Source organism: Dermacentor albipictus, chromosome 3, assembly GCF_038994185.2.
Source record: "Dermacentor albipictus isolate Rhodes 1998 colony chromosome 3, USDA_Dalb.pri_finalv2, whole genome shotgun sequence".
Lineage (NCBI taxonomy): Eukaryota > Metazoa > Arthropoda > Arachnida > Ixodida > Ixodidae > Dermacentor > Dermacentor albipictus.
Window position 1 is genome coordinate 90788702 of NC_091823.1, and position 27119 is coordinate 90815820.

Here is a 27119-nt window from a genome sequence, read left to right on the forward strand (position 1 = left end):
TGTGTACGCACTGATTATGCATAATTAAACCGACTAAACAGAAACTAATTACTTTCGATTCTATGGCTTTTTCACCATCAAACTTCAGCTGTTGGTCAAGAGGTGTCCCCCTTCGCCCACTTTGCCCGTCTGTCACGCAACGTCACAGACGCGGGAAATCTCAACACGTCGAAGTGACGTGAACTGATTAAAGATGCTTTAATATGCTAAACAAAAGGGTCATTTTTTTTCGGAATAGTGAGACATTGCTTCGTTCCAGAATGTTTAGAAGATGGCTGCCCGCCGATCGATCTGGCCGTGTGACTGCTCAGAGCTGGCGGGGAAAATGAATTTATTTGGGTATAATTAAAATTTTCGAGTGGCAGGTCAATTTGTCCGGTCCTTCCGGCACGCAAACGACATCGCTCTGCCAACTTTTCTTCGCTGTGATTCATTTTAGTGGCGTTTCTACCCTTCCGTTACACGTCGTCGCTATTTTCTATCAGACACCGAAAACTAGGCAAGGAGAAGTGGGCCAATTTCCAAGGCGGGACTCATCCGATTATGTATTTTAACTGCGCTAGCACATCCCAACCGAAACTACTTCCGATTCTCCGTTCTTATCAACTCTGGCCAGCCAATTAGATTGCCTGTCATTGCCTGTCAAGGTAGGCAACGACATTCTCTTTGAAAGCAAGCAAAAGCGACCTCCTTTGAAGAGGGAGAGCGTTTCACTGGCCCGTTCAAATAACGCTGTGGGTCACTGCCAGATGTTTGCGTCGGCGCTTACGAAAATTTGATCACACGAGATTGGAATAGAAAGAGATTGGAATACGGTTACGTTGCAGGACGCTGTATCAGTGACATGGAGTTGAAACGAAGAAAGATATTTGTAGGTACAAACGCTGCAATAATTTGACTTTGTATAAAAAAGAGACTGACATTATATTTGCGATTAAACTGTAATTTCGTGTATATCAATCTTCAGCCGTAGAGTTATCAAAACAACCTGGAACATCTCATTTCACCCACGCGTCGACTTCCTTACCGTGAGGAGCTTGAGCCAAGTAGGGTCAGAGTGCGTGACGCGAATGTCGATGCCGTGGAACACTGTGGAGCGCACGTTGACAAACCCTGTGTTGATTGCGTCAGCGGTCCTGGAGGAGACGTCATCGTAGCGGAAGGAGAGCAGCTTCTTCAGTTCGCCGGTTTTGTTCGCGTCCTTGAACGCCAAGTACTGCGCTTCCGCTGAGCGGCAGTCAATGGAACGCATGACATGTCAAAGTTAGCCTCTGGGCGCAGACAACGATTAACTACGACAAAATTTTACTATGGCTGAATTGGATGAGAAATACACAAGTTATACTGTTAAAGCAAATTTCGGCAAGGCTGCAGGGCTGATAACAGCGCAGTTTTCTTTCATTAGCGGCCACTAGATAGCACCTAAGCACTCAATACGTCCACCTGCTGATTGGCGGATATGACGTAAATACTAGCACGTCATTTTTTTTTTCAATGCGCCGCGAACAAAGGTGGGTGGCAATGTATCTCGGAGGTCGTGCCGGTGGTCTGCGCTAATAAGGTCATTCTTTTGTCTTGTCAGTTTCAATATAAAAGGGTCTATTTTTGCGAGCCTTTTGTGAAGCATCCACTCGTATTTCAAATGTATACTTTTATAGAGAGACTGCTCTACATCGGAGTTGGGGAATGGTGTCCTGCATTCGATTCTGACTCCATTGCAGAAAATGGGTGGAGATCCCTGTAATTCCACTCTTTTTAACTCATAGTAGAGGTTAGAATTGGACCATTCCCACTTGTGCAGTGGCTGAGCTGGTTCATTCAGTTCTCCCAGTTCCAGGAAATGAAATACCTTTTTTTTTCTATAGTACTTAATTCTTGCGCTTGCACGCATAGTAGCAAAAGCTTATGATTACTTCTTGACAACGTTCAATATATTGTTACGTATACAACCATTCCACACAATTAAATACATGCATTGCGGCACGTTGTAGCCTGTAACCTAATATCTGCTCATTTAACAGTATATGCGTACGCTAGAGGCGTGGTTCAAAAATCCCGAATATACAACGTGATTGTAAAGTAATTTCGTTCCTGCGATCAAAATGCAAATATATCCAAACACGTCAAACTCTGAAGAGAGCACCGCATGTTAGGCGGTGCTCTCTTCAGTCCTAGTCTCTACGCAAAAAAAAAACTGCAAAATCTCAGTCAATTTCTACGCTGCTTCGAAACAATAATACAATGTAAAATCCATATTAATCGAGGATTTCATAACGGAAGTTTTAGTTCATCGTGCTTACGTAGTTTTTCTATAATTTGGTATTGAGCCTATTTTTCGCACAGCCAAACGTGGTACACATTAAGGAGAGCACGAGTCACCGAATTTGCAAATACTAGCCTACAGTGGCCCGCTCGTTCCCGCTGAAGTTAGCCGTGCTTTGTTGTACACATGCGTGGTTAGGCTGTTCACAACTACCTCGCCCTATGCGATAAAAGCAAGGCTTGTCCTCTGCATGAAACCTGCCATGTCTAAAAGTCGTTCGTTCTTCTGAGACGTTCCTTTTTTTCTTTTTTTTTTACTGGAGTAAAGCAAAGTGGCAGCTAGTCTTACACTGTTGTGTAAGCCATGCATATAGCAAAGGTATTTCAGGACAATTTCAGGACTAGCATAGAGCGAAAACCATTTTTCATGACTCAGTTGTTTTTCACAGCTGCTAGCATATTACCGGGCACCAATTTTTTCCCGGTACATTTCCCTGACCGCCTGTTATCGCACCGTGATTGACACTTGACAATGCGCGAAAAAACATGGTGGGCATTCCAAATCACAGTGTGCTCGCTCAGAGTACAACCGTTTGCCAAATCGTTCTGGGCCAGTAGGTTTTAGGCACGCTCTTGCTAAATTAAATCATTCGTTATAATTAAAACTTCCTGTTTGTATACAAGTACATCAACCTCGAAACTCACGAAAAACTTGAAAATCTTAATTCAGAGGTGTACAATGTGAATAATGCATTGTTTATGATAATTATGATGACATAGGTAGTCGCCTATAGGCCGGTGCTGCATGAAAAGCCATTAGCGACCATATGTTTAAAAATTCAATAAATAGGCGAAGTATAGTTTGACGGAATTGGCTAATTTACCTGTTTTGTGCTCTTGCAGCGTTACCATGCTAACTACATTCCGGAATCACGGGCTCCCAATCTATTGCCGTTCCATCTGTCCGACTGGTGCCGCCATTTCATTCCCATTCCATTCCGGAAGCTTCAAAAACTAGTGACAAACCCGAAATTAATCCTTACTCCGTAGTTCCCAATCCGCATCTCTCTTCTATATACATATGTGCTATTTGAAACTAGGCTTTTTACATGGCGTGGCCAGACCAGTTGGTAATCCATTGCAACAACAAAAAAAGCAGGCTCTAGAGGACAAATTTCTGACACAAGCGCTGACTTCCATAGATGATCGAGTATTTCATGTGCGCTTGTTTCTATGTGTTTCGTAAATTCTATGTCTGCTAGTGTGCTCTTATCTACTATTTCTACGCAGTCCGACACTTACTTTATTTGGCCTTTAAAGAACAAACAGGGGGAAATCAGTGCAATAAGAGAAGACACGATGTTTGCACTGTTGGGTCACTCCCAGGTTCTTCTTTAACTTAGACAGTAAAATTTGGAAGCATAAACGTACAGTGAAAAGAGAACCCAGTGGAATACAACCACAGAATGGTTGGCAGGATTTGACAAATTTTTAGGAGCTAGACATCCCACGTTCACATGACTGTGACGATAGCACATAACATTAAGGGGAGCGAACGAGAGCGGGATTTATGGAGTTTGTCCTCCTCCATGCACTCAAAAGTGCGACGCGTATAGGCTGTTTCACATGACGCGATTTTCAGTCAGCGACACAGCGAATTCCATCGCTCAGCGACCGCCGCGACATCGTGGGCTCTCCGCGACTGGATTCCAACAAGTTAGTCCTAGCGTCGCTGCATCGCAGCGATCGGCGCGATGTGGGAGGGGCGATCTGTGACGAAGCAAAGCGCTGTCAAAATAGGCGCTTTCCTGTTTTACCGCACGTTGGTAGCGTTGTGGGGCAATGTCACGTGCCAGTTTGAGCTGCTTTAATAGGGCGTACCCACCAGCGTTTTCGGCTTTGGAGCTTCATAAACATTTTTATTTTCTTCCGCGCACACAATTCGTTTGAAAGGAAAAGGTGCACGCTATCCAGGCCGGTAGAAGGACACCGATTCAACATAAGGCACGTAGCCACTCGATCACCACCGTTGTCAAGTCTTTATCGCTAAAAGTTGCACCAGCTGCTTATATATGCACGCTCAATAGTAGCTTGTTTTTCTGCAAAAGCAAATACTCATCCAGGGAAAAAAAGTTGTGGTTTCCATAGTAACAATGAAACTTGAGTGTACTAAACGGAACCACCCAACCGACGCGGAACAAGCCGCACGCTCATACTTGCGGTGTTGTGCAGCACCTCACTTACCGTATCTGCAAGCTGTCGTTAAGTCTGAACGCTCTTAAACGTTAAAGAAATGGTGTACCTATTCTATTGTCAAATAATAATAGGAAAATTGTAATACTTGACTAGTTTACTTGTCTTTGCTTAACGATGCAGGCATAGATACTTTGTGAGCAGGAGGCAACCTTGCGCATCGCTGCTACGGAAATCGCGTTACCGCAAACCCATGTGAAAGCTGTCAGCGAAAATCGCTCTGCAACGTGCGTGGCCGAACGATTTTTTCGCCCCAATCGCGCCATGTGAAACAACCTTATGTTGGACACACACACACACACACACACACACACACACACACACACACACACACACACACACACACACACACACACACACACACACACACACACACACACACACACACACACACACACACACACACACACACACACACACACACACGCACACGCACACGCACACGCACACGCACACGCACGCACACACACACACACACACACATATATATATATATATATATATATATATATATATATATATATATATATATATCGAAGCTTGTACCTTGCCTTTCCTCACTTCCTAACGCGATGTGCTAGCGTATACATTCAGCATCTAGGGACGTCCGAATATTCGAATTTATTAATTTCAATCGAAGATTGAAATTAAGAATAAATCGAAATGCGCTATTCGAAGTTGTCAAATATTCGTTACGTTTGGATACTGTAACAAGGGACAGCAACAGTCTTGCAGTCTACAGGGAGAAAGTCGGCTGCAAATGGCGACACGTATCAATGAATAAAGTGCAGGATAACCGCGATTGTCGTATATAGACGATTCAGTCCCTGGACGAACAGATGGAGGACGTTTCTTATGCATAATAGTTCACCATTCAACATGTCAAAAGAACTAGCCTTGCTTCACCAAAAGGACAATATTTAACACAATTTGAAAGCAAGAAAGTAGTGATTGGCTTATTTGTCGACTTCTCCAGGGCTTTTGACTTGGTTAATCATTAAGTTTTGCTGGATAACTTGGATATTTGTGCTATACGCGGGTGTGGGTTACAATTGCTGAGGTCATATTTATCCAATCGGCGACAAGTTGTCCAAAATCAATGACTCACGATCACAAGTTCTTCCACTGCATCGTGGTGTCCCCCAAGACCCATTGGAGCCCTTGCTATTTAACCTATATATAAAAGACATTGTTAATATTAATGAGAGTGCGAAATTTATTATATATGCAGATGACACTACCATATTTTTTTGCTGGTGGTAACATCAATAACCATATCTTTATTGTAATGATAGCTACAGCTACAACATTGGTCCTCATATAACTCTATGAAGATTAACGAAAATAAAACAAAAGCAGTAATCTATCGGGACAAAAATAAGCCAGTCCCTTCTCATGCCGATATTATTTAAAACTCTCATCCTGTAGATATTGTTGACCATTTTAAATGCCTCGTTGTGACATTTACTGCAGACATGTGCTGCGAATCCCATGTGAACTTACTAGTAACAAACCTTGCTTGAATAACTGGAATACTTGGTCGTCTCAGATACATACTTTCTGCAAAACTTAAAATACTTGTTCATAATTCTCTTTTCTATTCACATGTTATCTACTGCCAACTTGTCTGGGGTAGAACTACATTTTCGAACCTACAAAAAAATTACGTTATGCAGAAATGATACCTACGCCACGTGTACAATGCTGATTTTAATGCAACAACTACAGGTTTTCTCCATAGAGCGCATATTATCACGGCTAATAAGTCATACCACTCTCGTTTAAATACTAGGTTGAAATATGAAGTGAGATATAACATACCTAACCCAGGTAAATTGGCACAATTAGAAAAAGATGAGCACTATTATGCTACCAGACATGGAGAATATTGGAACGTTGCTGCACGTTGCGTTATTCTTTGCCATCACTGCTAAGCTATTATCAATCTACTAATTTTGACTTATTTATTTGTACCACTGCTAAACTTAGATCTATGTTTGCAGAAGAAGAAAACCGATTTACTTATTCTGGCTTTTATCTATTTATTTATTTCATTGTTTTCGAATCCTTGTGTTTGACTTTTGTTCTGCACTGATCAAGTGTTTACATTTGTTTATTGACTGTTTTTCATTGCTGATGCCCAAACGCTGCTCATTACATGGGGCTGCGGACTCGTCAAGCCGCCTATTGGCAGCTTTTTTTCTGTTATCCTCCATTTGTAATGTACATGGTGGAAATAAAGATTTGCTTTGATTTGATTTGATTCTTTTTATAATTCATGTGGCAAGAAAAGCAAGCGAATGAATTAAAACCTCATGCTAATCCAACGGGGATTTTGGATGCTGTAATAAAGAAAGCTTTCGTAAAGGGGTAATTAGGTGCTATAAGCTAAGTGCGGCGCTTACAATTCTCTATATTATCATATGCAGCGTATGAACTGATACAATGTTCATGTTATTGCTACACAAGGTTCACAATCTATAAACCTAAGTGCAAACTACAGTTCATGCGAATGCAAGCAGTTAGAAGTCGATGCAATGATGTCACGAGGATAAACGACATGTTTGATGTTTGTTGAGCGGCGAGAAGAGATGTATACTGAGAGAAGTACGACGCGAAAGACAGTGTTATGGTATGGCAGCCCATTATTTTTTCCATTTCACCTCAGACTTTGAGAATTGCAGATTGCATGCCATATGTTCTATATCTTCCTTGTTCCGTCATCGTCACCCATCATGCACCTCTTTCTTCCCTCTTTCTTTCCCACTTCCCCTTCCCCCAATGCCGAGTAGCTGGCTAGCAGAATATACCTCAGGCCGACCTCTCGGCATTTCGTATCATTAAACTTCTTTCTCTCTCTCTCTCTCCTCGCGTCTACGACTTCATCAATTGAATTGTGGGCTTTTACGTGCCGAACCCACTATTTGATAATGAGGCATGCCGTAGTGGGCGACTCCGGATTAATCTTCACCAGGGGATACTTAACGAGCCGTCAATGCACGGGACATGGGCCGTTTTCGCATTTGGCCCGTCCACCGTCCCCATCGAAATGCAACCGCCGTGGCGGGGATTTGATCCCACGACCTTGTGCTTAGCAGCGTAACTCAATAGCCGCTAAGCCACCACGGCGAATCATTACTTAACGGAAACTGACAAGCGTGCACGTGCCATGTGTCGTGAAGCCCGCGCCTATTCGGCTTGACAGCTGCATTAGTAGCTGTGGTCAACAATATCGGGCGAGATTCGCCAAGAAAGCTTCGCTTTAAAGGGGAATGAAGAATAAAAGGGAAAAGCAAAAACGCAGCTGGTGAGAAAGGAAAATGATATCGTATACGGAGCACACAAGTGCGTTGACGCCTTCAATGAAGATAATAGATAACGAGGGAGCACTACAGAAGCCTGTATCTTCTGAAGTGGACTCAGTAAGGTTGATAGGGATAAAATGAGATAATAAATGGTCTTTGAAAGCAGGTTTGACAAATGCAATTTGATGGCACATGTCATTCTACGCTACGTAGTGCCTTCTTCCTTTCTTTTCTCCTTTCTTTCTTTCTTTCTTTCTTTCTTTCTTTCTTTCTTTCTTTCTTTCTTTCATGAAATGTGGTGGTAATCAGTAGAGAACTTACTTCCCGCTAGTGGTTCGACTTTGCCGTTGTCCACGTCAATCATGGCCGAAAGGAAGATGATGTAGGAGCACATCTGGACAGGATAGGGGAACGTGTAGCGACCGTCCAACGAACAGAGTAGCGGAGGCTCCTCTTTATTGGCTGTGGAAGACATGATGCATTGCATAAGGTATTGGACTCACGTGCGCACGCACGCACGTACGCACAAAACCCTTTTGCACCATATATAGTTGTTTTAAGAGAAAATTTCAGCCGATCTTGATGTTCGAAACATTAGCGAAAGCGACTGGCCAATGGCTAATCGCACTTAGGAAATAAAAGTTTCGTGAACCCTGCTCGTGTTCTTTCACGAACACCGATTCCCAAAGGCAGCAATGTGTTTCCTAATAATACTTTACTCCAATTGCACGTGCATGAAGGTTTCGCGTACTTGGAGAAGAGAGTGTGTATGTGGGAGGGAGGTTTGCTGTTGCTGCGGATGAAAGGCACCATGAGAATAAATTAAAACGACATCAGAAAATAAACGTACAAAACGCTCGCTGCACGCAATTCTATGGATGTGCGACGAGCAATCCTCTCTATAGCCGCTTTCTAAGCAAGGAAAAATACTATGTGCACGTTCTTGGTTCCCCATTAAGCCACTCCGACAAATGCAGGCAAAACTTCACACAGAACTACGCAGTGAAGTATTTCATGACTTTTCCCTGAAAACACGAAGATACATTTGTTGCGTACGAATTCTCTACGTTTCTGTTGCGTGCCCTACCTGCATAGAAAGGCGCGAACATTTAGCTGGTGCCAATGCTCGTAATAACAAACTTTGGCCAAGTGTTGCTCAAATCTCGCCCCTTTTCAGCATAAGCTGATGAATGATTATTAGTTGGGTCTTACTTGAAGCATGCTGGGCATTGTGATGTTGGTTGAGGCAAGCTTCGAAAAAAAAAAAAAAACTTCGTATGAAGCAAAGAAAGATGGACACAGTATTCGTCAAGGTTTCTTTTTTTTCGGACTGCTTGCCTCAAGACCAGAATACAAAGTGACCTATAGCAAACGACCTTTCTGTGGTAGGATTGTTTGGCCTACACAAATGAGGCCCTCAAGAGAAGCTCGAGAGAGCAACATTTCGCTACGGTAGTCCACGCATCTGATTTAGTCTTTGAGTAGAAGATTCAAGTGTCGGTTTCAAATTGCACTGAACGAAGTAAATGAAGTGTGGTGGCAGCATCGGGATGGGGCCGCGCTGTAGCCGGCTTTAACAGGTCGCAAGGTGTGCTGGCTTCGTGAGAGCGACTAGGCCGCCGGGACGATGCCGCAGTCCACCACGAAGCTGCCCTGCATTCAAGGAGCGGGCCTGGAGTCCGCAACATGATTCAGGCGCCTGAGCGACGCGGCTTCAAGCAACTCAACGCCTCAATGCCCAGCGCTTCGGTCTTCGCAAAGCTGCGCGTGTGGGTCACCGTCTTCATCCACGAGAGACATTCATTTACCTTCGCGAACCATTGCATAATCTTCATAAGTGTCATTTCTTATGTCACCGACTTGCGTTCCACTTTCTGCGACTCGTCAAGTACTGTTAGTGCTTTTCGTGCAGCTGCCATTGTTCATAAATTAGCGACTTCGTGTTGTCTGACTTCTTCATGCGCGCAAGTTCCTAGGCGCACGAATCATCGCAGTATTCAGAAAAAAAAACACAGCAGGAAGAAAAGAACAAGCCAAGTCAAGGCGACGGGCACACTTTCATGCCATAACGTTACATACGTTTGCGTAGCAGTTTTAAGTTATGGTGAAGTGAACGTTATCGCTTACCACGAGCTGCGCGCGGAGCATTCGTTTAGCATTCGTAAAGCACCTCTTACGTGATACAAAAACTGCCTAATTCGGTGGTTGAGTGCAAGCTACAAGGCATGCTCTGACACTGCAGTCCCTCGTCGAGATCATGCAGGGAAACAGTGTTTGAAGGGACACTAAAGGCAAATATTAAGTCAAGCTAAAATGATAGATTAGCGCTCGAGAATCTCCAAGGCGTCAATATTATCGCGAACAGAGCCTTAATAATCGAGAAACGTAGGTAAATGCAGGACGTGATTAGAGACTACCCTGGTGCATTCAAGAACTTGCCCGACGACGACAGCACTCTTCCGTTGATTTCTGTCACTAGTACTCGACTATTCGTTGCAAAAAAACATCCTTATATGGTACTATAAGACCAGATAAAATGGTACTTGTGAAGTTCTGTTTCATTTTTAGAAAAAATGACTAATTGAATCTACCCTTGCCAACGACGTGGGTGGTCGAAAGGTTTCGTTCTCGCTCGACTCAGCGCCGCCCACGCTTTGGTGTTCCAGTAGTTACGTTATCGCGGAGTGCTGCGCTGGTTTTGCTGGGACGCGGAACCCGTACAAGCTGCACGCAGCAAGCAAATGTCGCGGGATGCCCGAACGGTGAACGCCACTTGACCAAAAAGCAGCTGCAGCGGCGAGTCCAGTAGTTTTTGCATTTCGCCCTCATAGGAATGCAGCCACCGCGGCAGGGAATTGAAGACGGTTTTGCCACGAGCCATTCTGACGACAAAATAAACCTTAATTTTTTTCTAACTGCATTTTGCCACTCACATTCGATCATCTCAAGAGCACCTAGCGTCTTGGCTGGGTACCACCGTATGTCGGGCGACTCTCCGACGACAGCAAAGGGTGATGATAGCGTATGCAACATCACTAATTCCTCTTCGGTTGGGTGATTGGAGATTTGAATTTAGAAAAAAGGTATTCGGACCCTTCAGATGCAACTTTCTTGCGAATTAAGTCTTTTCTTGGCATGAAACAAGTGTTGCGAGGTTTCTGGAGTGGTATTTAAACAATCCACGCCGGCTTAGTATTTGTCTTTAGTGTCCTTTAATACTCACAATGTCAAAACTACGGACTAAAAACGCCGACGTTCTTTAGCAATGACCAAACGGATGCGCGTGATCGCTTTTCTAGAAGCGATAGACTAGATGTATTTCATCTTTTATTTAAAGCGGCTACAATTTAACACGGCTTAGGAAACGCAACAGCCATTTCACATAGTCTCGGATTCAAATGATGGCATATATGCCGGCGTGTGCTGGTGACATTCCGTCCGTATACACAACCTCACATTTTCGGGTGCTTGTTTTGTGAACAGCGTATGTCAGCTTGATATCAAAACGGCCAACTGGCATTCAGAGCGTGGTTTTCGTCTTCGTACTGAACACTTTTTTGTCCCCGTTTGCCCATAGCCGAAAAGACATTTTGTTTACAGAGACAGACGACACTTGACGACCAAGAATAGGTAGAACAGCTTGAAGGCAGGTTGCTGATGGAGCAGTGATGGTTCATTGGATTTTTTCTCCGCTCCGACAACACAAAAAGAGCAGGCTAAGAGTGACTTACCTACCCACGGCAATTTGTTACCTGCGAATAATAAGAAAATGTATTACAACAAAACACAAATATTAGTCATTAGCTAATGAGGTGTACGTCACTGCTGACTTAGGAGGTCAGCGTAGCGTTGCGAGATACGAGCCATCCGGACGTTAAACAGAAGGCAAATGCATTGAGAGTTTTGCCACTAAATGTAACGAAAATTTGCAGTTTTAGATGTCAAAACCATGATATGAGAATAAGGCACGGTATTGTTATGAGGCTTTTTATCTCTATTTTGACCCGCTGGAGTTCTGTAGCGTGCACCTAATGCATGGTACAAGAGCGTTTTTGCATTTCGCTCTCATAGGAATGCAGCCACCGCGGCAGGGAATTGAAGACGGTTTTGCCACGAGCCATTCTGACGACAAAATAAACCTTAATTTTTTTTTCTGCATTTTGCCACTCACATTCGATCATCTCAAAAAGTTTATTTTGGTGTTTACCCTGTGCTGCACATATGTTGTTTGTGATGACATAAAAATAAAGACGTATTATTTGAATTCGGCTTTTCAGTAGCTTTTGTTTTCATATATCGTACAATTTACAGCTTGCGCGTATTTTATGAAATATTCCGGGCAAAAAATCTAAGCGCTATTGATATGAGGGAGACCGTACAGGATAGCGGCGTATTAATTTCGCTGACTGACCATTCTTTCATGCCTTACTTGTACCTCAGTATGTAAGCCTTCACAGTGCGTCTTTATCAACATACAGCCGCAGTGGTCGGTTATGGATGCTGCGGCTTTGTGGCGGCCACAAGGAAGCCTTAGCCTCTCGATACACGATAGGGTAAGTTCTTATCGATAAACGGATGCTACTTGCACCAACATTTCCAAACGCATACTGTAGCACACGCTGAAGTAGTAACAGAAAACGCCCAAGTCTCCCTATACCGACTTTCATACGATCGCCACAGGATGACGAGGAGACCGTTCGATGTGTAGCTTCACAGCAACAAAACAGACATATCGTACGTACTAGTGATAGCCATAAAGAGTGTGTCGTAAAATGCTAAAGTTCATAAATAATTTTTAATTTTGGAGCGAACTGTGGTAAAGCGAATCGTGCAATGTCAGCCGATGAAAAACGAATGAATATTTATGCAGGGGCTCCTTATCAGCTGACGGGGCGCCCATCCGCTTCACCATTATTTGTTACAATGTAAACAAACAAGTTCGAGGTTCAAATTTTAACCGCACACCGTTGATGGCTTTCACTTATATTTACGAAATTTCGACTCGGTTTGTACAAACTTCGCATTAATGGGCTTTTTTTGTCCTTAACTTGTGGTGATTACATTATTATTACCCGCATGCTTCTGCTACACGAGCATGGAGAGCTTCTAACACATGACAATGACAAACGTAATACTAGACAGGAGAGGATGAGCAACAGAACGTAATAAGTTGTCTCGAAAAGTGCTCTTAATAACTGACGCGTCTAGGCTGCAAAATATCCAGCAACCTAGCCCTAAGGTTTCTTTCAATGATTCCTTTACGAGGTGGATATGGGAGAAAGAGCCTACATACACTCCTGGGGAGAAACGGTGGTGGTGATAGAAGCTGTAAAGGAGAACACAAGACAAATGTTGCGTCAACTTTAGACCCGATAACAATAAAAAAGAAAGTACCTCTCAAAGAGAACGACAAGAAAAAGGAAAATTGCACTCTACCTCCTTGAACGTTGGCCGGATCTGTGAACGAAAAATTAAGACCAATAAGAAACGACTGTGGCAGAGTCGTTAGTTTTATTCCTCAACCCCGTAGACGTAGCACTGAAAGAAACTTTTAGACAGTTGTGAAGCGTGTGGTAGGTGCATACGAGATGAACCTGACGGAAAACTGTCGGCATTTGTGAGAGGCCTGATGCAATATGACCGGCTCGCCAGCGCAAAGGGGTGATTGCGAAGCGATAATAGAACAATTGGCTTAAGGATACATTTGAGCTCAACTCTGGCTTATATAGCTACGTCACGTCGCCCCTCCCTGCACCAAAACATGACGAAGTAACGAATCCGATGAACCCCATTTTCTTAGCGCTTTACTGCTTTTAGCGGTGAAAAGACATTTCGGCTGCCTTATGCTAACACTTTCATGGGCGGTAGGAACTACGCTTCCAACCGACATGTGCGTAACACGGTCGCGGGTAGCATCATTCTAAACACAGGAATATCTTGCCATCTTACAGAAACCTTGTCAAATTAAAGAAATAAATGCAGTGGTGCCCTCTGTTCATGGTAAAATGGACTTACAGTATTTCCTGCTGCTTGCTTGCTTCGCGCGACTTGCAATCTCAGAAAGCACGTGCAAAGGTTTCCAACCATATTTTACCGTACCAAAATCTTAATTTATTCGAACTTTGCTGCGAGTCTGTTTTGTTGTGAATATGTGCCGGCACTGCAGCGTGAAGGCAGCGATGAAGCGGAATCGGCCCATCTTCTAAGGCTACGTGGTTACAGTTCACGCAGGCTCCTGCTTCAGGTAGTGTCACGGAAAGTGAAGTATTAATTTTATTACTCGGCCATAGAAAAGACACTCTAAGTGTTATTTATTGTCTGGAGTAATTGGAAAATTAACTTTTTTTTGTCAGTACATGTAATGGGCAATGTGAACAATACTTTACAGCAGAGTACTTCAGCAAACTTGACTTTTATAATATCTGAAATCTTAATCTGGAACATTTACGACGATGCCTTGTGGAAAAACCACCTACTATCCCTGTTTCGTGTACAAACGATTTACACATGAAAGGGTTAACTTCGATGAACGAGGTAACATAATAGCAAAATACTGACGAGATGGAAACATTGTGAGGTTTTCTCAGGCACTTTGGCATATAAATACGAAGCTATGCTAAAGTACGTTTAAGTTCCATTGCTACAAAAGGCAATAAAAATAATCCTGGGGTCTTATAACGTAAAACTATTCCAACATGTTTTTATTCCAATCTCCTGACGTCAAATTTGCGCAGCTGCCGACGCAAGCATCGGGTGGTCACCAGCACGGTTGTCTGAACAAAACAATCAAATGCTCTCCTCGTTCATAGGAGGTCCCTTTTGTTTGCCTGAAAAACGAATAACATTGCCTACACTGAGCGGCTTGCGTTATCTAATTGGCTGATAAGAGGCGAGGAGTACGCTCAAGTGGAGAGGAATTCGATGGGGCCGAGCCACTGCACTGAAAATCGATAACCGGATTAAGAGGGTGGTGTCGGCGTCTTTGACTGGTCTGCTCTCCCCTACTTAGCTTGCGGTGGCTGGTCGAAAATTGCGGCGGCATGCAACGCCATAAAATGGATCCTCAGCAAAGAAGAGTTGGAAGAATGAGGGCATAAATGTGCCGAAAAAGCTCTACAACGTTACACGGCCTCGGAAACAGTTTTATTATAGGCAAATAAATTCATGCTCTCCGGCAGGGGCGAGTAGCCAGTGCCTGAGTGATCGGCGGCAGCCACCTTTTATTCCTTTCGGAACGGAGCAGCCTGCAGCTACTAAGAAGAAAATTAGGTTTGTGCGGCATACTAATGCATCTTTAACGCGTACACGTCACGTTAACGCAGTCTAGTTTTTGCGGTTTTGTGACGTCATGTGACAGGCAGGTGAAGTGGATGCAGCCCGAAAACCTTTAGCCAATAGCCGAGGGCTACTGGTGAAAAGGCGTCGAATCAGAAATAACTATTTTTCTTTTGTTCGGTCAAATCATGCATAATCAGTGTGTACACGTCATATCAAATGGGGAGCTATCGCGGTTTTCGTGACATCGCGTGACAGACAGGTGAAGCGAGGGTGGTCCAAAAAGTTTTTGACCGATTGAGGAAGGCTGATTGCAGAATTGGAATAGAAAAGTTTGTAATAGTTTTACATTATAGCACCACAGGCCAAATCCGCCTGCACTGACTGGTCTGAAAATGTTGTCCCGCCTCATTGGCTCATAAGCTCACGACCAAATAAAGGTTGCAAAGATTCAGTGAATGTGAAAGTGAATTTAGTTTAGTTTACGTTTTATTTGAGTTTTACGTTATAGCGCCCCTGATAAAATATGATCCTGAATAAGTAGATGTAAGCTGAAACGACGCAAGTGGTTGAAATTTGGAACACGACATGAATCCCTATTATAGAGAATGGCCATTATAACGCCCTGCCAAAGATAGCTGCTCTATGTACCTCTGTAAAAGATAAAAGCACATGTAGCGCCACGAACAAGGCAAATGTTACTATCTTCATTTAATCGCGCTTTCTTTCTTGTCAGTAATTACGTGGTCATGAGCCAGAGCCCCTCAAATTTGTCGGGTCTGTACATTCGGCGATAGCTTACTGGTCAGCATGTATGTCTCGTAGCTACACCAAGCTGCAGAGACCTGAATTAAATCTCCCCTACCAACTGAGACAAGTTTTAATTCGCCGTATGGCCCTATCTGAAACACAGCACTTGTGAATTATGCTAACTTTGTGAATTTGTTTAGTTTGCTGTGGTTTTTATTGATTTCCCCGCTGGTCATAACGCGTATATCTTCAATTCACGATGGCTTTAGCAGGATTGGCGATTCCCTCTGGAAACACGCCCAACGGGGCGAACAACCATTTGCCGCTATTCGTAAACTTCATCAATCTCCTGAGGCTAAATTTACGAAACCGCCGGCGCAAGCATCGGGCAGTGAACCACAGCGTTGCCTGAACAGCTCAACCAAACGCTCTCCTCGTTTATAGGAGGTCACTTTTGTTTCTTTTCAAAAGGAATAACATTTCCTACATTAAGTAGTTTTTTCTTGTCTAGTTGGCTGACAATAGGGGAGGAGCACGCTCAAGTGGAGAGGATATCGACGGGGCGGAACCAGCGCAGTGAAAACAGATAACCTGATAAAGAGGGTGGTGTTGGCGTCTGCCATTGGTCCGCTTTTCCTTAATTAGCTTGCGGTGGCTGGTCGAAAATCGTGACGGCGTGCAACGGACTGTTATAAATGCCGCTGAAACAGATCTTGAGCAAAGGAGAGTTGCCAGAGCGATGTTGTATACGTGCCCGAAGTGCTCGATAACGTTATACGGCCACGCAAAAAGTTTTGTTATGGGCAAATAAACACATACTGTCCGGCAGCTGCGTGTCGCCAGTGCATCAGCGATCGGCGGCCAGCCATCTTCTATTCGTTTCGGAACGGGGCAGTCTTTGACTATTCAGAGAGAAATCCAGTTTCGTTCGGCATATTATTGCATGTTTAATGCGTGCACGTCAATTTGACGCAATGAGTTTTCGAGGCTCTGAGAGGACGAGAGACCGACAGGTGAAGCGGGTGCGGCCTGAACCCTTTTGAGCGATAGCAGAGGGTTAATGGCGAAAATGCGTCGTATCAGAACTAATTATTTTTCGATTTTTCGATCGAATCATGCATAATTAGTGTGCAGACGTCATGTCAGATGGGGAACTATTGCACTTTTCATGATGTAGCATGACAGACAGGCGAAGTCGCGGTGGTCGAAAAAAGTTTGACCAATCGCGGAGGGCGGGCTGCACAATTGAAATCGAAAGGTTAGGAACAGCTTTACGCTATGGCGTCCCTGTTCTCTCAGGACAGCAGCCGGAAGCCCTACCCATTCACTGACGGGCTACCCAGTGACCCAGTTAGGCGGGAAGACGGATAGACACTAACATACATGCATAGATACACTTAGCCCTCGGAATGTGAGTGAAGTACGAAATGAATGCTAAAGCAATAAAAGTCGCATTATCTATCTGACATTGTGCCTGGAATGTCTCACCCATGTCAAAGTTCTATATTTTCACTATTTGTGCCTGTATCGGCTTCTGTAAAGGCGTCTGTTTTCAAAGGACCAGAAAACCTGCTACTTTATGGAATAGAACACTCGCCTGATATTAAATACCTTCACCGATGGATGACCTACCTCGATTCTTTAGAAAGGCCAGGTAGAAGGCATACCCAGACACAGCGAGGATCAATGTTCCGACCACACATAAACTGCAGTATTGCGCGGGCATCGTATTCTGGACCCTGAATACATAAGGCAATGAATGAGTCAAAGCCGCGTTAGTCCAACACGTCGTTCAGGCTAAAAAAGCAATAACGATTTGTCGGTACAGCGCAAATATTTCTTTTTTTCCATTCGATTCCGCTGAAAAACTATTATCTCTACCTCCTAAGTTCACAACTACCAGATCCCCGTGATAACGTGGTTGGGGTACAGCTTGGATAAGTGACGAATAGCGAGTAGGAATCGCGATTGCAGAAAACCGTTACGTTATCTCAGCCCAGCATTGGTGCATTGATGGTAAGCCAATACAGTATAACTTAACGCATATTTTAATCTCATTTATTGAAATCAGTTGCTATATGGATCAAGTGTAAGCATCTTTGTATGTGGCAGAATGCTAAACACTTTTCGTTATACATGAAATTGTATTCACCTGTTATGAATCACGGCTTTGACAGGGCACGATTGATTTTATTTACATACAATTAGCGGTTATCCACAAAGAAATACAGGCGTGATAATTGTGCATTGACTTGCACATCTTTTCTTCGGATTACTTGACGTTACGCATGATGCTTAATGTTAAAGGACTCCGGTCGTTTACTGACAGCATGAAGTTTCTGTCAATTATTGATACCACTAATAAATCTAAGCTAGAGGTGCCGTATTTATAAAATCTGCCGTCATATTAGACAAACGCTATCTAACGAAGTGATTGGTACGTTTACAACACGCAAACACATGATACAAGGCACGCACACGAAATCCAATTAAAAAAGAAATGTTCTCTTCCTGCTACGACTTCACGCCATTCACTAATAGATGATCTATAAAACAAAAGAAACAAAATAAAGGAGCAACAACAAAAACAAGAACGCAACTGCACCATCCAAAATTAACGTAAGCACTGGCAATTGTTCTAGCAAGAATAAATTTTTTCCCACGTTAAATCCCTCTTCCGAGCACTTTCGCACTCCTCCGAGAGTGGGCTTAATCCACCTTTGTCCAAATACACTCTTAGATATTCAGACAAGTTGTGCACCTATTAAGGCGTAGTTTTACCACACAACAATAAACGGCACTAATCAGCATGCGTTCTGTTTCTTTTACCGCTGTACCCCTGGTACTATTCTTTCCTTAGTGCTACGACATGCAAAGACGCAGAAAATACCGTCCGTGATAGATATGCGCCTTGTGCACACTTCTAAAAAATAGAAATACACCCATACTAGTGAGCATTATTGTTTTGCAATTACATTAAACTTCAACTGGCGCACAGCATTTCAGTGTGTGATATGCAAACTTGCTCTCGCTGTAATGTACGAGAATGAACGCTTGAAGAGAGAGTGAAATTGGACGCGAGAAGTTACTACCATGTAGTGAGCAGCGAACATTTGCTTTCTTTTATCAACATGCTAAGAAAATTAAAAGAAAAAAAAGCGATAAATGCGGGTGTTATTAGCCGGTTTATTATCAATAGCGAAAGCCCAATTTCATTTAGCAGCTCATTTCTAAGGCGTCGCTCCGATGAGTTCAGAAGTCTGGCTTTGCACGCTGTCGAGACATTAAAAAAAAGCGCCGCGGTAGTTTAGTGGCTATGGCATTGAGCTGTTGAGTACGAAGTCGCAGGTTTGATGCCGGCGGCAGCAGCCGCATTTGAATGACGACAGAATGCAAGAACGCTCGTGTAATGCGCATTGGGTGCAGGTTGAAGAACCCCATGTGGTCAAAAATTAACGGCGTGTCTCATAATGAGATCGTTGTGTTGACACGTAAAACATCAGGAATTTATAGTTTTTACATTTTTTGAAGCGGAACATGGCAGTTAGCATGGGAGAAGAAAAATGTGGCATTTCAAAACAATGCAGAATTCCCGAAACTAGCGCTGGCCTGAGCGATTTCCACGCTGACGATACGCTTTTGATGCAAAAGTATCAAATGGTTAATTGAGCCAGAAAAAAACCGGCATCCGTAGAAGCTAAACAGCACGCACACGTTGCGTCGCATCCCATTGGATGCGACGCCACGTCACGAGCCTTCCACGTCACCAACGAGCCTTGACGGAGCAGAAAGGGTGAAAGAGGACCTCTGCTGTCGACATAGCGCGCCAGATGTTGCGTGAAGGGAGAGGGCATCGCCGCGACGCCACGTCACCCTCGCTCTCACTCTCGGAAGCAGGCGCACGGTCCGTATGTCTCTCTCTTACACCCACTGGACTTAGCTGCTGGGTGCGCCTGCCGGCCTTGGTGGGTGCTGCTGCTTCCTCGGTCTCTTGTCGCGCAGGACGTCAGTGGCATGCAGCGTTGGCACCATAGGCGGCGGCTGCTTGGTGGCTCGGGCAGCACGCACCCCTATGGCACGATACTCGCATCGCAATTCTCGAAGGACCGCTCAGTGGCCTTCAAGTGGACATTAATGCTTTCAAATTCACAACTAATAAGCAACGCTTAGGTGTCCTCGGATGCTTATCTTTTAATACGAAGCCAGAATATTATTTCCGTTCTCTGCGTGCATGATTCCATGCGTACTAGCCTTAGCGTTTGTTAAGAGATCTTAGCCGAATTAAGACTAATCTTCGGCTCAGGGTCATAACGCCTCTTCAGAAGCGTACGTTTATTATTTAAATTCATACTCTGAGTATTTTTATGCTTCTGAGGGGTGGCAATGAGCGAGCCGAATAACGGAAACCAACGAGCTTGATTTTTTTTTTTTTGCTGAGGCCACGTAAAAAGGAATGAAACAGACAGTGAAGCCAGAGAAAGCATAGGAGAGTATAATTGTTAAATTTAACTATGTATACGTAATAGGGAAAACGGAAATGAAGGTTGGACGAGTACCTGGAAATAAATGAGTAAACGAAAAGACCACTTGCCGACAGCGGGAGTCGAATCCATAATGTGTGTGGTGCGTTATCACTATAGACTAACGAAGAGGGCGTCCTCCTGACCACTTTCTTAGTTATTTGTGTACGTTATAGAAGGTTAACTTTGGAAGTGTTAGCCAGCGTCCCTTGTGGCTATGGTGGCGGTTATGAAACATTTGAATCGCAAGCTTCACGCAGAACGTTGATTTAGGAGAGTTAACTGCGTGCCCAGTAAACGCTCGTACGCTACCTCATGCGATCAAGGTTATCATAACCGAGGCGCTCGCTATGCAACAATCCGCGCAAAAGTGGCAGCTCGTTGATAAAAGAATGTGGTGTCTAAAGGCAGTGATGACGGTCAGTGCCCGTGCAGCCAACAATTCCTATGCGGTCAACTGAAATGCTAGTGCTTAGATTTTGCACGCTATGAAAGACCAGCCATCTTTGGTGCCTATCAGGAATTCGTTAGGAATAATTGCATGGAGGAAGGGGGGAGGGCGCTTCTTATAGCAGAAGCAACAATAATGACTGTAAGATAACATCATACATGCTTACTGGGGAGAGAAGTTCATCCTGGATAAGGTGGATGGAATCGAAGACCGCACCATCGTCGAAGGCAGCACCGAAAGTTCAGCCATCTCGGTCGTTTGTGTGGCCGGCCTCTGCTGTGTACCGCGTCACCACTGTTCTAGAATGAAGGAGTTAAGCCAGGACAACAAATAATGCTTTGTTCCGTTGGAAGCTCAGGGCGAACGAAACAACAAGAAATTTAGTACTTTCAAGATGGCTTCAACTACACAGTAATAGAGGTAAGTTCGTTGGTGTTCTACATGTAAGACTTAGTTGAAGTTTCGCTGGTTTATTATATTTTTTCCGATTGCCGCACAGTGGGAATTACTATGATTCTGTCCCTATGACAGTGCGCCAATTAGGAAGTGACTGTGCTATCTGCTGAAAAACTCATAGTCCAAATGAGCAAACAAATGTCGAGACTCACGGGTCACGTGTATCAACGTGCTATGAAATGCATCCCCGTTTGGCCCATCGTTTAGGTGAATAGCGTGACAAGCAGTAATTTAGAAGGGTGAAGCGATGAATGCGTTCACAGTTGCTGTTCATTGTAAAACTTTCACACACAGTAATGCAGGGCTCTAGTCACCTCGTCGACGGCGTAGACAAAACGAGCAAAATAAAACGAGAACTAGTTAGGAATGATTTTGAGATATGAAAACTTGTATTTGCTCGACAATTCCAGAAGTTAAGAAAATTATTTGTTCATGAGCAGGAACACAACACAGAAAGAGCAAGAAATGTTTTAAGAACGATAGCTGATAGGATTGGAGAATGAATGGCGTTCAATATAGGCACAGTCGGCGTAAAAAGCTTACGGAACATGGTATTTGAGAAAAAGCTGTATATTTCCGCAACTCTGTTACGCATCGCGGTAGTCGGGTTTACACCATGGGCTATTATATTCAAATAAAATAGTGTTGTGTGGTTTTACAGGCTACAGTGGCGAATTTATAGAAAATTCAACGTTTTCTTAGACTTCGACGTCCGCGGACATTTAACGCTGACTGCAGAGTGGAATCATTGTTGTTAAAGTTCTGCATTACCTTGTGCTGCGGTTGGAAAAAAAACAAAGGGCAGTTGTAGTCGAGGCCAAGCCTGGCGTAACGAAATACCCAGGGCTATTCACCTTGAAGAGCGAAAGCGGCGTCAAGGGAGGAAAAGGGAATGAGGCATTCAGGTGCATTGCGTAAGAGCAGTCTTAGATGAGAGAGAGAGCTAGACAAAATGGGTTCACGCAAACAATTATGCTTGTACAATGGTAACGCAATCTCGAAAACGTTCACTTCTGGTGGCCTTGTTTGACGTAGTTTTCTGCTTGAAGGGCAGAGTAAGTCGAGATAGGCAGACTAAAAGGCGGCAGTAGAGACGACTCTCACAGAGTGATTTAAAGGAATACAAAAGGGGAACACTAATCCCGTTTATATTGGTGAACTATTTCTTCTTAGTTGTGGTTTTCTTCATCTTAAAGGAGGAGATATGCCATCCATATGAGGTGATATGCCATCCAAGATTTATCGTATTTAATTTTGCACCCAAACAGTACCGTTCGTACGTTAGAGTGACATCATAGACATTAAAGTACTTCCGCATGTTTCAACCGCTTTTCTGCAGAGGAGTACTTAAACCAGTAGAGGTTGAGCATTTTGTCCCATTTTTATCCCATTAGTCTGCAACAGAATTCTTGTTTGTCGAGTTAGCGTTAACTAACTCCGAGCTGACACTAACAAAATTCGTGACGTCATGGAGACTCAGGGCGGGAAGTTGAAAGTGGTGCCGCTACGCGACTTTTCCTTTTGCGCTATATCTAGCTTACCAAGTCGGAGCCTAAGGTAAGGTTTGCACTTTGGGTATGCTAGAAGCGTATTTTAACAAATCACCTTCAATTAATATAGCCAGGTACTCTAAGAATTATGCGGTAAACAGTAAAAAAGTGCTATAAATAAAAAAAATCCCAGAACAAATGTGCTAAACCAATCACACACAAAAAAAGACACAAAATCTAACAGCCGAGAGTAACCACGGTGAAAGATTTTCGCAGAACTTTTGGACCTCGCTAAGTTACAAGATTTGAAAGTATACTAGAGAATAAATTTAATTGTTATGGGGTGTCAGTCGCATCCGCTAAAATTGTACGGGTTCCCTATAGCCAAACAAACCTCTTAACACTGAAGAAAATCCAGCGTCTTGCTTCCACATTTATATTTGATAAATATCGTTGTTAGTTTCTGACTGAACTGCGTAGACAAGCCGCTCCCGGAGCTGGAAAAGCGAACTGAATAGGAGACAATAATTTTTTTCTTCTTAGTATTTCACAATCAAATAAAGAAAAGTCAGTTTCCCATGACAGCCGAAGCATCGATTGCGTTAGCAAATTTTTAGTCCGGTATAGCAAGTAGGGATGGTAGTTTTATTGGCCGAATAAACTTGTAAACCTTCGCTTACCAACTAAATTAACAAGCAGCGAGAATGATGAGAACACTAATTAAGCGGCGAGAACATAGCGCACTCGAAGCTATCAGCTTCGGTGCACTTAGACTATGTACCCATCGCAGATCACTCTTTAAATAGAACCCACGCGGGCGCGCTCAGCCGTGCCATACGTAGCTGCCACCAACGCAGAATGCGAAGCTATATGACGGATGCGCCTGCCTCATCATAGGAGAGATATGAAAAGCGCTGTTACTTACATACAGCTCAAAGTTGTAATCAACCTTCCACCATCATCTGAAGCAAAATGAGCAGCGGAATCGGTGTGAACGGAAATGCTTACGTTGTAAGGAACTGAACGTTGATATCCGTGAAGCTCGGAGCTGGCAAAAGCTATGCGCGTTTTCTTCTGTTTCTTCTTCTTTGACCACAATACAGCTGCTCAGACTAACTCTCTACAAAAAAAAAAAGAAACGTCCTGAGCCATTCCACTCTGTGAAGGTAGATGACCAGCGAAGCTGTGTAGAATGCAACTAAGAGGTAACACAGAATATTGAACAAAGGTACGAACAACTTTATTGACTTGATCGGGGGCATCGTGACGAAAGGTACACACACACTTTTATTTTGATACATCCTCGTTCCCTCGTGTTATAAATTCGTTATATACATTCGTGTTTTCATTTTGCGATATATTGAGGCAAAGAATTTGATACCGAAATTACCGCACCGACTGGCAGTGGGCCAGTGCCGTCAGCACCTTCGCAGACGGAGGGGCAGTATGATAACGCTAGCATGACGAGTGCCATCGGAGCCAGCTGTGGAAGAAGACGACGACGACGAACGCGCGAGCTGTAGCATGAGCGCGTTCGCGTGGTTACGCGAAGAGGCGCCAACGAGGCAGCTGTGATAGAAGACGACGACGAAAGCACGAACAGTGACACGAGCCATTGCTGATGGTTATAGTTTTTGCTCTCACAGATTTGTTGACGGACACGAAAAATGCACGGAATCCTAGCCATAAACAGCTTCGCTGTAATATAGTAAACGCATTACAACTAGGCTGCGATGGTTGCTGCAGAAGAAGTTTCTAACACATGGTTTATTCAAAGCCTACTAACAGACTTATGCCCGGTAATTTTGTTTTGCGTATGGTTGATTTGACGTGTACTACTGATCCATGATAGTGCCACTACACACATTTACAGGTTAAGAGTACAATTAGTACTGGCAGCGGAATATAAACCCCTTTAAGCTAAGTGCAACACTGAGACGCTGCGAAATGCCGCCAAAAATGAAGGAGCAAAGAGGCCGTGCAAAGTTTCTAATGCGATAGCGTTGAAGGCCCCGTGTCACAGAAAATATGGCGTCGGCGTCCGGCATCCATCGTCGTTTAAAAAGAATTTTGAACCAAATTCCGAACCACGCATACCAAACCACTCTTCTTCCACCAAAGTTTCACATGCCTCGGAAGTTTGAGAACGACAGTCCACAAACAAATGTAATAAAAAAAAAACAACGCAGAGACAGAGCATATATTTCGTGTTAGCTCTTCTCAGACTGAAATATTAAGAGTGTGAAGTAATAACAGGAGATGGACCCACGCAAGAGGGCGCATTTCTACCACAAAGCTTGCCGTCGTGCAAGGCCTTCACAGCCAGCGTTTCTCGGTAAACGTTACGGTGACGTAAGCCGCAGTTGCCGGGAAGCATGAAAAGCATTCGGGGGTCTTTGAATGCTATCGCACGAACTTTGCCGCCGAGGTGACATAAGCGTAGAATAAGCATACAATAGTGTCACGTTGTTGTAACGGTGAAAAATCAGACGCTGGCACAACTAACCATCGGCAGTCATCTTGAAAGAGTTCTGCCGTTGTTTTTTATACATGGCTCGTCATCGACTTCTGCGTAATCAATGGTTCTCGCGTGTTTCAGAAAGTACAACACTACTCGCTGAGCGCTTGTAATATGATTAGGGAACGTTCGCTCACTACTGAATCGGCGATTAATATTCGAGGGAGTTCCGATACAGTCTGCCCGACTCTTGGTCAATCTCCGTGAGTGGGTAAGCGCCAAGGTCATCTAGGTCATCATCATCATCATCATCATCATCATCATTAGCGCGTGTCTTGCGCTGAGCGATAACATTATGACACCAGTAGGCCGGTGAAAAAAATCACCAGAAAACAAACATACGTGTGTCAATACTCGCTCGCAATGTGGCAAACGAGTTGGAATTGGTTACCCGTGCGGCCTAAAACGTGCAGGCCGCCAATTTTGCCATGTGAGGCGATGAAAGGCGGTGGCGTAATTTTTTTGTTTTTTTTTTGCATCAGCGCAACGTAAGTCTGTGTAGAAACTACAGAAAAGCCACTTCTGCGATAAAACATAAATAGGCGAAATTCCCCTATCGTGCATGAAGTTCAGTAATACTATGTAATGAGAGTCGGTTTGGACCCACATAGGGGAAGCCAGCATGCTGGTCACTGCTGAGAGCAGACCGTCTGAGCAAGGGCTCCCGTATGTGCAGTGTGCCTGCGGATGACGCAGAAGGAGCTTTGGCTACTTGGGACGACACCCTCACAGTTCAGTGGTCTGAAGTTGGACGCTGCAGTATGCTACAGCAAGTGCGCCCTGCAAGTGCGCTTTCCCACTGGAGTTCAAAACTGATAAACCTAATTTCGTAATATACTGGCGTTTAGGGCAAAACCATATATGTTTGTTGTTGGGGAACCGTGCAGTTTGTTATTCGGCAACTTTGAATTGCGTCTGGTAACTTCGGTCGAGCCGTCCTAAATATTTATTATTAAATGATTATGCTTGATCCGGGTAATAAGTCTCCGTAATATACAGCGGCATAATGAAAAAATAGAAAGAAAACATCGGATCCGAGAACTGAATAGCTAAGTCTAAACAAACATGCGGAGCTTCTGCAGATTCCCTGGATTAAGCTTCCCCTGGATTCGGCTTCAGGCGCACATTTGAGAGTGCCCAGAAAGCGAACTGAGATAGATTTTGAGAAGAGCCAAACAAAACGAACTAGGAAGTTTCCTAATCCTCTTTTCAGGGAGTGGACGGAAGCAGTATGGATTTTCTCGGGGAATTTTAGTTTAATATAAAGCCAACTACGTCTTCCTGGTCTCATAGTTCTCGTGGCTACCCACACGAAAGGACAGCGGCTGTATAAGCGCGCTCATGAAACTGGCCACGAGACAACAGCTTTCTATACGAGCTCATTTCTCAACTTGAAACTTAGCGTTGCTTTTCACAGTTAAAACATTTAAATACACAACGAATACAAGGGGGACCAACCATTTGTTATACGCGTAAATATACAGGGACGGTGCGAATGAAAATAAATGCACGTTTGCATGATCTCCCGTGTTTGGGCACTTGTGACAGGCTAATGATAGGCCGCAATATAGTAAGGGCAAATACACATGTGTTTTATGTGTTTGTCCGAGTACTGTGAAAAGAAACTGAGTGAATAAGATAGCAAACATATGCACTGGCGCCTTCAGTGCGTGAAACTGCACGCACTGTAGATTTATAGGCTTGTGTAGGGCTTTGTCTGTCTACGGGGTCGTTATTTTTATGTTTCGCGGTATTTTTGAAAATTACCTGTTGCAGGTAACATAGTTGTAGTCTCTGAGCTGGATAATTCTCAGAGGCGGACGTTACTTTCACGGGAAT

General features: G+C 43.8%; 1 protein-coding gene across 5 annotated transcripts in view; it reads right to left on the reverse strand.

The window, feature by feature from the left end:
- The window catches only part of LOC135902945 (uncharacterized), a 41747-nt gene extending 17874 nt beyond the window's left edge, over positions 1 to 23873 (reverse strand). Inside the window, exons 1-8 of one of the 5 annotated variants that reach the window (XM_065433281.2) lie at positions 23771 to 23873; positions 20983 to 21110; positions 17478 to 17584; positions 13257 to 13277; positions 13114 to 13146; positions 11552 to 11572; positions 8142 to 8282; positions 1028 to 1227 (exon numbers count right to left, since the gene is read on the reverse strand). In XM_065433281.2, coding sequence (XP_065289353.2) covers positions 1028 to 1227; positions 8142 to 8282; positions 11552 to 11572; positions 13114 to 13146; positions 13257 to 13277; positions 17478 to 17584; positions 20983 to 21065 — 606 coding nt within the window. In that variant the 5' untranslated portion in view covers positions 21066 to 21110; positions 23771 to 23873. Of the gene's footprint in view, positions 1 to 1027; positions 1228 to 8141; positions 8283 to 11551; positions 11573 to 13113; positions 13147 to 13256; positions 13278 to 17477; positions 17585 to 20982; positions 21116 to 23687 lie in introns of all 5 variants that reach the window. The other 4 variants (XM_065433282.2, XM_065433283.2, XM_065433284.2 and 1 more) reach the window with 4 other exon arrangements.
- Between the last annotated feature and the right edge of the window lie 3246 nt (positions 23874 to 27119).